General features: G+C 46.9%; 1 protein-coding gene across 1 annotated transcript in view; it reads left to right on the top strand.

Moving 5' to 3' along the window:
- LOC142282578 (alpha-(1,6)-fucosyltransferase-like) overlaps positions 1–10,131 on the top strand; it is a gene marked incomplete at both ends in the record, with an annotated part of 15,946 nt that extends 5,815 nt beyond the window's left edge. The window contains 2 exons of the mRNA XM_075332996.1: positions 952–1,066; positions 9,894–10,131. Coding sequence (XP_075189111.1) covers positions 952–1,066; positions 9,894–10,131 — 353 coding nt within the window. The remainder of the gene's footprint in view (positions 1–951; positions 1,067–9,893) is intronic.
- Between the last annotated feature and the right edge of the window lie 2,369 nt (positions 10,132–12,500).

The following is a 12,500-nucleotide window of genomic DNA, read 5'->3' as shown; positions in this document are numbered from 1 at the left end:
ACTGCGGGATAATGCAGCTTTTCATGGCATACATGCTTGGATTGAATTTTGGAGCACCTAGCACATGGCTTCTTTTGCTGTTGAAAGGGTTGCATTGGTGTTAATAGGTTTTTTTTGTATTGCACATTAGGTAATGTCTCAAGGCACTGAAGAATCAGTTTTGCCTTTTGCGAAACATGTCAATTATGACTGATTTTAGTGGTCTCTTTCTACTGTAGAAATTGTGGCATTTTTGTAAAAATCTGTACAATAAATTCTTCACTGTGCTCCTTTTTGATACAAGGTTTTATTAAAAAAAAAATAAAGATATCTAAAAGGGTGGACAAAGATATGCCTACGAGAAGCAGAATACAGAAAAAAATTTTTAATTTGAAATAAAAGACAAAAAGCACAGTCTTTTACAACGTAACCCCTAAAACACCCCTTCAGGTCCAACGTAATCTACACGAGGTCCCACACTGACTCCAGCTCTCCTAGATTATGCAAGGCATAGCGCACGATCATGGAACATGACCGCCTGCTGCAGACTTCAGGCAGAGACCTAGCAGCAATCAGCAGTGATGTTACGGGCACAGCTGAAGGTCTCCACGGCCCTCCACCTTTGACCGCAGGTGACTTCATTAAACTCAATGACTTCACCGGAAGTCAAGTTACCTGTGGTCAGAGGTGGTGAGCCATGGGCACCTCCAACTGTGCCCGCAAGTTACCTGAGTAACGTCACCGCTGATCATACGGCTCATTCAGTCTCTGCCTTAAGTCCACAGCAGGCAGTCATGTTTCATGATTGTGTTTTGTTTTGTTTTTCATTTCAAACTAGTTTCTCCCGCGCGCTCTAGGTCTCCCGCGCGCTCTGGGTCTCCCGCGCGCTCTGGGTCTCCTGCGCGCTCTGGGTCGCCCCGCGCGCTCTGTGTATCAGGCTTCGTTATTACAATGTAATCCTCTGATTGACAGGTCAGTTATGACAGATCTCTACTACCTCAGTCAGACCGATGGTGCAGGCGACTGGCGAGAAAGAGAGGCCAAAGACTTGACGGACCTCGTGCAGCGGCGGATCACCCATGTCCAGGTAATGGTTCTTCCCTTTTCTGTATACAGTGTAATTGCTCAGGTTGGAGGGTCTCAATGTTTCCCCAATTTTGGGCCATATTCTTTCTTGCCTGGGTCCTGTTACTGTAATATCCAGGAGGGGTGCAAACCCATCAGTGGTGCCACCTGTGCCCAAGAGATAAAGGGGGCGCACGTGCACCTCCAAAGCAGCAAGCAACTTTGCAGACACATTAGTGCCCATATACAGTTCTTGCTCAGGGGCTCATGTCTTTCTTTACCCCTAATTCTTCATACAGGTGAATATTTCGATAACTCGCCACCTCGGACAGGAATTGACCAAAAAAAAAAGAATAATTTAAAAAAAAAAAAAAAAAGCCGTTCAGTACTACGCAATTATTTCTCTTTTCTAAAGTCCAAGGAAATAATCTGCCTGAGAAATTAGGTTTTTGATCCCCTTTCCTAAGTAACAAAAAAATAAAACTCGGCCTCCTTTTTTTTCCCAGGCAGCTCGTGTTACAGGTGATTGACGGCCTCACATTATTTCTGTGTCATTAATATTAGTTGGATTCATGCCTCCCGGCGTGAAAATTGCAGTAAAGTTTTTAACATGGCCGCGTCCACTGCTAACCACCTCTCCACATCATTGAAGTAGAGGAAACGTAAATTTAGCTCATTACTACTTGTCACTTTTTTTTTTTTCTTTTTAGATTTATAAATTTAAAGAGGACCTGTCACCAGTTCACAAGTGGCTCAGATTCTGCGATTTTACTCCTGCTGCTCCCCTGACTATTCTGCACATTTCTTATTTAAAATCTGCCATATAATTCCAAGATATGTGGCTTTTTAGTTAGTACAACTTTGTGTTTTTAATAAGGGGGTGGGGCATAGAAAGTAATTATGCAGAGCCGCCAAAAGACACGCCCCTGTGGAACTTGTGAGCCACACCTACTTGTAATGACCATAAAAATTGAAGTAAATAAATTCCCTATCTCCACACATAATCATTACTGCCTGAAAAGAAATGGTTGTTTCCTAAAGTCCCCTCTCTGGGCCATCCTTAAAGGGAATTTGTCAGCAGGTTTTTGCTACTTCATTTCAGAGCAGCATGATGTGGGCAACGAGGCCCCGAGTTCAGTGATATATCACTTAGATTAGTGGGTGCAGCCATTCTGACTCAGTGAAAGATATGAGATGTAGCGGAGCTCTGGGAGTTGCCCCCGCCTACACCAGGGTTTCAGTGAAAATTTCCATAGACAGAAGCTACTAATCACTGAGGGGTGCTGCGAGAGAAATATCGGACTGCACTCGGGTGTTATCAGAGTGCAGTGCGATATATGCACAGGCTGACAATGGAGGCGATAGGGAGATTAACCCCTCCCTATCCTCTGCAACACCCACCCTCTACTCCGCAGCTGTGATCCGATTGCAAAATTGGGTCACAGTCGCATGACACTCAGCTCACGCTCACAGCAGAGCCTGAGCTGGGGGTCATTATTATATCACATCTGTTGCTCTCACATCGGATGCCATACGATAATGTGACTTCAGCCTTAGGGGTACTTCTCACATAGCGAGATCACTGCTGAGTCACAGATTTTGTGACGCAGCAGTGACCTCATCAGCGATCTCGCTGTGTGTGACACTGAGCAGCGATCTGGCCCCTGCTGTGAAATCTCTGATCGTTACACACAGTGCTGGTTCATTTTTTGCTGGTTGGTCTCCCGCTGTGCAGCACACATTGGCGTGTTTCATGGCGGGAGACCAACGAGCACCGACTCTGTGTAAGCAGCGTACACTGGTAACCAGGGTTAATATCGGGCAACTAAGCAAAGCGCTTTGCTTGATTACCTGATATTTACCCTGGTTACCAGCGTACACCGCTTAGCGCTGGCTCCCTGCACACGTAGCAAGGGTAAATATCAGGTAACTAAGCAAAGCGCTTTACTTAGCAACCAGTTGTGTATCCTAGCTACGTATACAGGTAGCCAGCGTGGGCATCCTGTATGCGGTGTATGCTGGTAACCAGGGTAAATATTGGGTAACCAAGCAAAGCGCTTTTCTTAGTTACCCGATATTTACCCTGGTTACCAAGCGAAGCATTGTTACAGGAGTCGCTGGTGGCTGGTCGCTACTGAGATCTGCCTGATTGACAGCTCACCAACAACCATGTAGCGATGCACCAACGATCCCTGCCAGGTCGGATCGCTGGTGGGATCGTTGGTGCATTGCTACGTGTGACTTCAGCCTAACTCATGCACTGCTGAGACCCACTAATGATAAAGATAAGAGGCTTAAGCTAACATTGCAGGTAAAAAAAAAAAAGACTGAGATAACAGACACAGGGCTGAAGTTTTTGTTTTCCCCTCACCCATGACAGCACCACGTGATTATAAGGGTGCTGTCATGGGTTCTGGAAAAACCGGCTACCGGTAAGTAACCGAGGTGTTTTTAACACTTGCAGCATGCTGTCTTCAGGTTACATTGCAGAGATCTGCTTACAGTCCCTTTAAGGAAATCTAGTGGGAACCATTAGGTTAAAGCAGATCTGGTGGATCTAGCCCATCTATGTTGTGTGGTAGAGATATTATATTTCCCCCTCTCAAGGGGGGGTGCCCGCATTACACATCCGCTTTAAACACTCATCAACCATTTTTTTTAAACTAGTTTTCACCATCTTTATACATGGCAATTGTCAGTATTTGTAAAAACAAGCACTTTTGCAATTTACTGCTTATTAAAATTTGCAGCGGTTCTTAACCCTTTTTTTCTTTTGTTTACAGCCTGTTGCCTAGGAGACCGACTACTGCTGCTGTGTAGCTTGTAAGCACTGTGCTACAGCTGCCTGGATTATGGGGTAACCGTACACTCCAGAGATCCTGGCCAGCTTCAAAAGGGTACTTACAAAATCAATACAAAACAGCTTGTAAGCACTGTGAATGTTCTGTGTATAGCAGCTGTGGTCTGTCTCCAAGGCAGCAGGCAGTAAACAAACATGTCAATAACAAGAATGGCTTAACATTTAAAAAAGCAGTAAACAGCAAAATTTCTTGTATTTACAAACTGCAAGTATCCAACAATACCGATTATTATGAAGATTTAATACATTATTTATTTTAAAGACGAGCCCCCATTTGAAGCGAAACGTGCGGCGTCCTGAATCGCACGGCATCGCTTTCCTTTCTGATTTCCATTGCGGTAAATATTTGTAACCCTACAATTTTCATTATCTTGAGAGCGGACCCTCGGCAGGATCCCGCCGCCATTAGCCATCTTAGTGCTCTTATTTGCAATGCTGCTGGTACATTTTCCCAGTTGGACTCATATCAAGGGTTTCATGCATATGTAAGCACACCGTGCAGTGTTATGCATGCAGTGTGCGCCGCACAAGGTCACCTTGGTATCTAGTTAAAAGAGAGATACAGCTAACGAACTAAACCAAGATGAAACTTTTACTTTAGTCCCCGTCTCCTTTTTTTTTGTGTTTAGAATATGTTTAGCTTTTGTGTGTTAATGAGTGGGCATATCAATGCTGCACAAGTCACTGGCATTGTCAGGGACAGGGATTTTAAAGGTTCGCCCAAGTTTTAGCAGAACATTTCCTTTATAGTTCTCTACAATGACAGTAAGTAATGTGAGCACAACAATCTCACAACTGTCAGGACAGAACGACCACCACAGTGCAGGGCAAATTCTCTCCCGGAAGTACCGCGCCCACAGGCAGCTGCCTCAGTCCCTTGCGCAACCCTTCACAAAACGCAGCAGCATCCTCCAACTTCCTTCCTTTGTGCCAGTGGCTACACCCATCCTCCACCCTCCCCCGACAGCGGCATTCTCCAACTTCTGCCATCCTCCCCCGACAGCGGCATCCTCCAACTTTCCTCCCATCCTCCCCTGACAGCGGCATCCTCCAACTTTCCTCCCATCCTCACCTCACAGCGGCATCCTCCAACTTTCCTCCCATCCTCACCTCACAGCGGCATCCTCCAACTTTCCTCCTGTCCTCACCTCACAGCGGCATCCTCCAACTTTCCTCCCGTCGTCCCCTGACAGCAGCATCCTCCAACTTTCCTCCCATCCTCACCTCACAGCGGCATTTTCCAACTTCTCTCCCGTCCTCCACTGGCTGTGTCATCCTCCAACTTCCCTCCTGTCCTGTGCTGGCATTTCTCAACTTCCCTCCCATCCTCTCATGTCATCCTCCAACTTCTATGCCGTCCTCCACTGGCTTCAGCATCCTCCAACTTCCCTCCTGTCCTCTGCTGGCTTTTGCATCCTCCAGTTTCCTCCTGTCCTCCGCTGACAGCAGCATTCTCAAAGTTCTCTCCCGTGCTCCACGGACAGTGGCATCCTTCAACTTCTAGTCTGCCCTCCTCTGTCTGCGGCATTTTTTTTTACTCCCATCCTCCGCTGCCTGTGGCATTTTCCAACTTCCCCCCAGTCTCTGCTGGCTGTGCCATTTTCCAACTTCCCTCCCGGTCTCCGCTGGCTGTGCCATTTTCCAACTTCCCCCCCGGTCTCCGCTGGCTGTGCCATTTTCCAACTTCCCTCCCGGTCTCCGCTGGCTGTGCCATTTTCCAACTTCCCTCCCGGTCTCCGCTGGCTGTGCCATTTTCCAACTTCCCTCCCGGTCTCCACTGGCTGTGCCATTTTCCAACTTCCCTCCCGGTCTCCGCTGGCTGTGCCATTTTCCAACTTCCCCCCCGGTCTCCGCTGGCTGTGCCATTTTCCAACTTCCCTCCCGGTTTCCGCTGGCTGTGCCATTTTCCAACTTCCCTCCCGGTCTCCGCTGGCTGTGCCATTTTCCAACTTCCCTCTCGTCATCCTCCAACTTCCCAACCTTTCCCCCATAGGAAGTAAAATGCTTTAACACCAAATTACTCTTCCTGACTCAGAAGAACCTTTTGCACAATTATACCCTTGTTGGACTTGGGAGTGAAAGAGAAGGGTGAGCTATCATCCTCCATTGTCATGCGCGATTCTCGGGGTGAAGGTCCTGTGTCCAGCACATGTCCTTTAAGTCCTTCACACCATCATTCCCAGAAATTGCACCGTAATGCATGGCTGGTATTAGGGCAGTTTCTACTTGGGATTTCTGATTACCTCCTAGTCTTCTTCTACCCCTACTCTATCTGCAATCACCAATCCATCCTCCCCAGGAGCACAGATGAAGAGTGAGAATGCTCCAGATCTTCATTAGGGAGGTCTCCCGGCCTTCAGAGCATCTTTTTTGCTTATTACAGCAGAGCGGTTGTACTGTGATTCCAGTAAAAAGCAGCAGGTTTACTGAGAATTGCTGTCATTTTGTGCCTCGAACAAGTGAAGGGATGTGGAACCGCATGTGACAGTGTCAACACGTTTCGGAGTGTATACTCCTGAAGGAGAATCCACTGCGAAACGCGTTTAATAAATCGCTTTCCCTTTTTGAAATGGCATTGTGGTTTTAACCCTTCTCATTCCATTTTCTGGGGCTGCTGAAGCCATTAGGATCAGGTCACCCACTTCTCAGATAAGGCCCTATTGTGCTTGTCTATTCTATATATATATATATATATATATATATATATATATATATATATATATATATATATATATATATATATATATATATAATATCACTAAACAGATGCGACTTGTTTCGCCTTGGCACAAACTTATAAATAGCAATAACCTTTTCATATTATTAAGTAGTCTTCATTTATTGTGTACGGTCACCTCCCAAATAATTAACATGGTTAATTAAACACAGGTAATGAACAGTCATGGGAGAGGTGGAAGCCATCCATCATTAAATATAGATGCAGATTACCATAAATACATATATTATATACTTAATCATTTCATATTAAATATTGTTTTCTTCACGAGTTTTATTTATGTCACATAAAAAAGATATGTCCATATTTGTTAAAATTAAGACAATCCCATTGTTTGGTTCCTAATTTCGTCTATAAGTTAATATGAGAATCAGTGATGTGGCACTGGTAACATTAAAGGGGGTACTCCCATCTGCAAGCTCCTAGCCCAATATGTAGGTGTAATAATAATATTAGAAAATACCTCCAATTAGAAGTGTACTATAGTTCTGAGATAGCCATGTCTACTACCTCATGTGCATGGCATTGCTGTAGCTGAGGTAGCTATAGTTACGACCACTCATAGCAAGTTATTTGGTCGGAACTATGAGTACCTCAGGTACAGCAATGCCCTGCACATGATGGCTATGAACTATGGGTACCTCGGGTTCGGCAATGCCCTGCACATGAGGTAAGAGACATGGCTATGAACTATGGGTACCTCAGGTACAGCAATGCTCTACACATGAGGTAAGAAACATGGCTATGAACTATGGGTACCTCAGGTACAGCAATGCTGTACACATGAGGTAAGAAACATGACTATGAACTATGGGTACCTCAGGTTCAGCAATGCCCTGCACATGAGGTAAGAGACATGGCTATGAACTATGGGTACCTCAGGTACAGCAATGCTCTACACATGAGGTAAGAAACATGGCTATGAACTATGGGTACCTCAGGTACAGCAATGCCCTCCACATGAGGTAAGAGACATGGCTATGAACTATAGGTACCTCAGGTACAGCAATGCCCTCCACATGAGGTAAGAGACATGGCTATGAACTATGGGTACCTCGGCTTCAGCAATGCCCTGCACATGGGGAAAGAGACATGACTATGAACTATGGATACCTCAGGTACAGCAATGCTCTACACATGAGGTAAGAAACATGGCTATGAACTATATGGGTACCTCAGATGCAGCAATGCTGTACACATAAGGTAAAAAACATGGCTATGAACTATGGGTACCTCAGGTTCAGCAATGCCCTGCACATGAGATAAGAGACATGGCTATGAACTATGGGTACCTCAGGTACAACAATGCCCTGCATATGAGGTAAGAGACATGGCTATATCAGGAGGATTATACTACATTTTTAATATGTATACAAGTCACGAATAAGAGGGATTTTGTCAGATTGACTCGCAGTTTTCCAACATACGAAATAATAAAACATTAAGGGTATTAAAGGGAACCTGTCGGGTCCTGTATGCACCAGAACCAGGAGCAGTTGTGGGTGTATATTGCTAATCCCTGCCTAACCGTCCTGTATACACTAGCATAGATAGAGAGATCTGTAGAAAAGGTATTTCTAAAGCTCTTTTATCATATGGTAATGAGCGAGGGGACTAGTCATAAGGGCATTAGTTCCCTTGGCTAGTTGGCCCCCTTAGTATGTAAACATGCCCCTGTGGGCGTCCTAACATGCTAATGAATACACAGTGTGAGAGACAGTCAAGCTCCCGATGCTGGATATCGGCTCAGTGCGCGTGATCAGAAGTCTTTGACTTGCAGTCATGGGCACTATGAAGCCAGGTGCACGCATCCCGGCTTCAAACTGGTGTAGTGCGCATGACCAGAAGTCTGGAGACGTTCTGATTATGCACACTGAGCCGAAAACCAGCAGTGTCAGAGAGGTGAGAACAACCATTCTCTGACGCTGCGCTTTGGGTGTGCTAACATGCTAAGGGGGCCGACTAGCCAAGGAAACTAACGCCCTTGTGACTAGTCCCTGCGCTCATTAGCATATCATAAAGGATCTTTAGAAATACATTCTTTAAAGATCTCTTTATCTAAAACATTGGAGTATCGGTCTGTATTGTTCTTATATTTAGGACGAGCACCATTGAAATTTGAGTGCCACCTAGAACTTGATGTATTCTACCCCAATTACGGTGATAATTTTGCTTTTTTTTACGTTTTCCGAGCTGTGATTTTTTTTTTTCTGTGGTCTTAAGGTAAATGATAAGGCACGCATTGTGCTATCCCCATGGGCTATGCTAAGCTCCGTGATATCAGCACCGGGATGGTTTTTGTCCCAAGGTTCACGTTACCTGATTTATTCATGAGACTCTACAAGTAGGATCGTATATTGCCGTAAGGAATATTCAATGACAACTGATAGCAGAGGTAGAGTAATGTGTATTTCCATCACGTATATGATTATGTAACACCGAGAGAAAGGCCACACTTACTAGACATGGATAAAACACCGACCGGTTCTGCAGGATGCAAACAAGCCCCAGTGGAGGTGGCACAAGTCCAAAATACTGATGAACCACCACTCCATATGGACACACTGCACATTACACCGCCATAATATGAAGTCTATCCAGCTTGTGCTCTTTCGACAAGAGTTTGGAGGTGTCTGTGTCCCTTCATCCTGAAGAGCATTTGTGAGATCAGACATGGATGTTGGAGGCAAAGACCAGGCTCACAAACTTTGTTCTTGTTCATCCTAAAGGTGTTGTGTGGGGTGTGAGTGGCCGGTCATGTTCTTCTATGGACCTTCGGTCATTGGGAACTGAAAAGGGCCTTCCCCAAACTGTTCCCATGAAGTTGTAAGATACAACCATCTACAATGTCTTATATCCTTAGGTATTCTCGCAGATGTCGGTGGAGAGAAGGATGTGGCATCTCTGATTTTGGACTGCCAATAGATAAACCACCGGCGAAGTCTGGCAACTGCTCTCGTAGCGAACACAACAGTGTTTGGTGGAGCCAGGGCTCCTGTGTATGGAATAGTTGCTATTTATTGGTTGGGACCCTTAAAATACTGGGGGGCCATGGACTTGTACCCTTCTCTTAAAGGGCTTGAGCTCTCGAAATAGGTACAACTTTGTGATAAAAATCTCACACCAAAAGTTAGCCACTGTCCCCGATGCCTCATCCAATAGGGGCTGAAAAACAGAATTTTCCATGGTAGATTACTGACTTTTTGCTTTTATGTAGAATTTTTATGTTATACATATATTTTTTTCACATAGAACCCAAAGGATTGCAGCAAAGCAAAGAAACTAGTGTGCAACATTAACAAAGGCTGCGGTTACGGATGCCAACTTCACCACGTGGTCTACTGCTTCATGATTGCCTTCGGCACGCAGAGGACGCTCATACTGGAGTCGCAGAGTTGGAGATACGCCACCAGTGGATGGGAGACTGTCTTTAAGCCAGTCAGCGAAACGTGTACGGATAGGTCTGGAACGACCACAGGACACTGGTCAGGTCAGTCTGTTGCTCCTATAGGTGACGCTCGGCTCCCCGTGATCTCCGCAGGAGACCATGTTTGTTGAGCCAGCGCTGCATTGATGTGTTCATAATGTGTAACGCTGCTCCTGACCCCATGTGTTGTCATAGATGTAATGTAGTATGGCTGCATCTGTCATCTGGCATAAGACTCTCTCATCTGGCCACTGACCTTTATTTTCCCAGTCCTCTGACACATGTCGGAGACGACGCTGTGAAATTCATGGAGTGTGATGCTCATGTCCTTGAAACGATTTACTCATTAACACCCATCTCTGAATCCGCCGAGCGCGGCCCCGCTTGACTTGCGTTGCGTATAATCTCTTGTGAGCCGTAGATTTGCAGATAGATCAACCGGAAAGTTTGCATTTGGGAAATGTGGTCCACCTCCTTCTCGGCTCCTCTCGCCAATTTAGCCTCTTTTGGTTGTTGCATACCAATAGCTTTTGCACCATAACTGGACATTCCATAATAGACGCTACAAAAAAACAAAAACACAGGCGTCTATGTACTGGGGAAGATGGGGGCACTATCCCCTCCTTGGTAGCAAACTTTGGGGCATTGCTAAAGGATAGGTAATAATGAGGGCCAAGTAGAGTTAAGGCAAATCGATTGTGAGCACCCGCTCCATCGGTAATCAGTGGTCACCAGACAAGAGCCGAAAACCTCCCCATACTTTACTGCATTCGCCGGCCGGCTAATCAAGAGAAGAGGCATGGATTTTGGGAGAGGTTCTTGAGTCTCCTCTCCAGCGACCACAGATTAGTCGATGGATACCATGCTATGAAACCATTTGCCAAAATTCTAGTGCCGAACTTTGGTGCTGTCCTAAAACTTTAACAACACTTTATGCTTTGGTGCTGAGACCCTATTGTTATCTTCAAAACAACAACTTTTTGTTGCGCTCATCTCTTGTCTCCGGTCTGCTCACCTTTGCTGTTCTTGTTTTAGCGACCAGTCGGGATCTCACCAATGCAAACTTCTGACTTGTGGAGTGACTGTGTTCCAGGTTTACTCTCTGACCACTAGTTCTCTCCTGGCAATCTTCCCGTGCCGGGTCCTGCTCCACCATACTGTGCGAAGACGACGCACACCCACCTCTGCACAGAACAGCTCTAGACGTTACTGCGCACAGGCCCTGCAGTCACTTCCCACATATTAATGAGGCAGAACCCTCCAGGCAGTGTCGTCCTGCGTGTGTGCACTTGTTAGCAGTGAGTTTATTACTGAAGTTTTCTTCATTTAGATGATCTTTGTAGTGTCGGCGTTTTTACTAGGGGATATTTACTGGTGATCGGTTCTGGGATCCTGTTTAGAATAATCCCTTTGTTAATACGGTCCCTAGTTATCATCATGGGGGGTCTCTGGGATATACCGTACATAAATGTCTTATTAGGGCTAATGCTTATTAGCGTAAGGTTCAAAGATCTCACCAGTTTCACCAACTTCTTTTGTGTAGGGTGGGATAATCCTGCCTGATGGCACCTCTCAATATGGCAAACACTTTAGTGATGAGCTGCTTTTTTTTTTTCTTCATTTTCGTTCTTTTTCATTCATGTTCGTTCTTTCTTTCTTTTTTCTTTCTTGCTTTTTTTTCTGTATTTCCCTCTCCCGCCTTCCCCTCTGCCGCCTTCCCCTCTGCCGCCTTCCCCTCTGCCGCCTTCCCCTCTGCCGCCTTCTCCCTCTGCCGCCTTCTCCCTCTGCCGCCTTCCCCTCTGCCGCCTTCCCCTCTGCCGCCTTCCCCTCTGCCGCCTTCCCCTCTGCCGCCTTCTCCCTCTGCCGCCTTCCCCCTCTGCCACCTTCCTCCTCTGCCGCCTTCCCCCTCTGCCGCCTTCCCCCTCTGCCGCCTTCCCCCTCTGCCGCCTTCCCCCTCTGCCGCCTTCCCCCTCTGCCGCCTTCCCCCTCTGCCGCCTTCCCCCTCTGCCGCCTTCCCCCTCTGCCGCCTTCTCCCTCTGCCGCCTTCTCCCTCTGCCGCCTTCTCCCTCTGCCGCCTTCTCCCTCTGCCGCCTTCTCCCTCTGCCGCCTTCTCCCTCTGCCGCCTTCTCCCTCTGCCGCCTTCTCCCTCTGCCGCCTTCTCCCTCTGCCGCCTTCTCCCTCTGCCGCCTTCTCCCTCTGCCGCCTTCTCCCTCTGCCGCCTTCTCCCTCTGCCGCCTTCTCCCTCTGCCGCCTTCTCCCTCTGCCGCCTTCTCCCTCTGCCGCCTTCTCCCTCTGCCGCCTTCTCCCTCTGCCGCCTTCTCCCTCTGCCGCCTTCTCCCTCTGCCGCCTTCTCCCTCTGCCGCCTTCTCCCTCTGCCGCCTTCTCCCTCTGCCGCCTTCTCCCTCTGCCGCCTTCTCCCTCTGCCGCCTTCT

Source organism: Anomaloglossus baeobatrachus, unplaced genomic scaffold (assembly GCF_048569485.1).
Source record: "Anomaloglossus baeobatrachus isolate aAnoBae1 unplaced genomic scaffold, aAnoBae1.hap1 Scaffold_5123, whole genome shotgun sequence".
In the NCBI taxonomy this organism is placed as follows: Eukaryota; Metazoa; Chordata; class Amphibia; order Anura; family Aromobatidae; genus Anomaloglossus; species Anomaloglossus baeobatrachus.
This window is presented reverse-complemented; position numbering and strand designations above follow the sequence as displayed.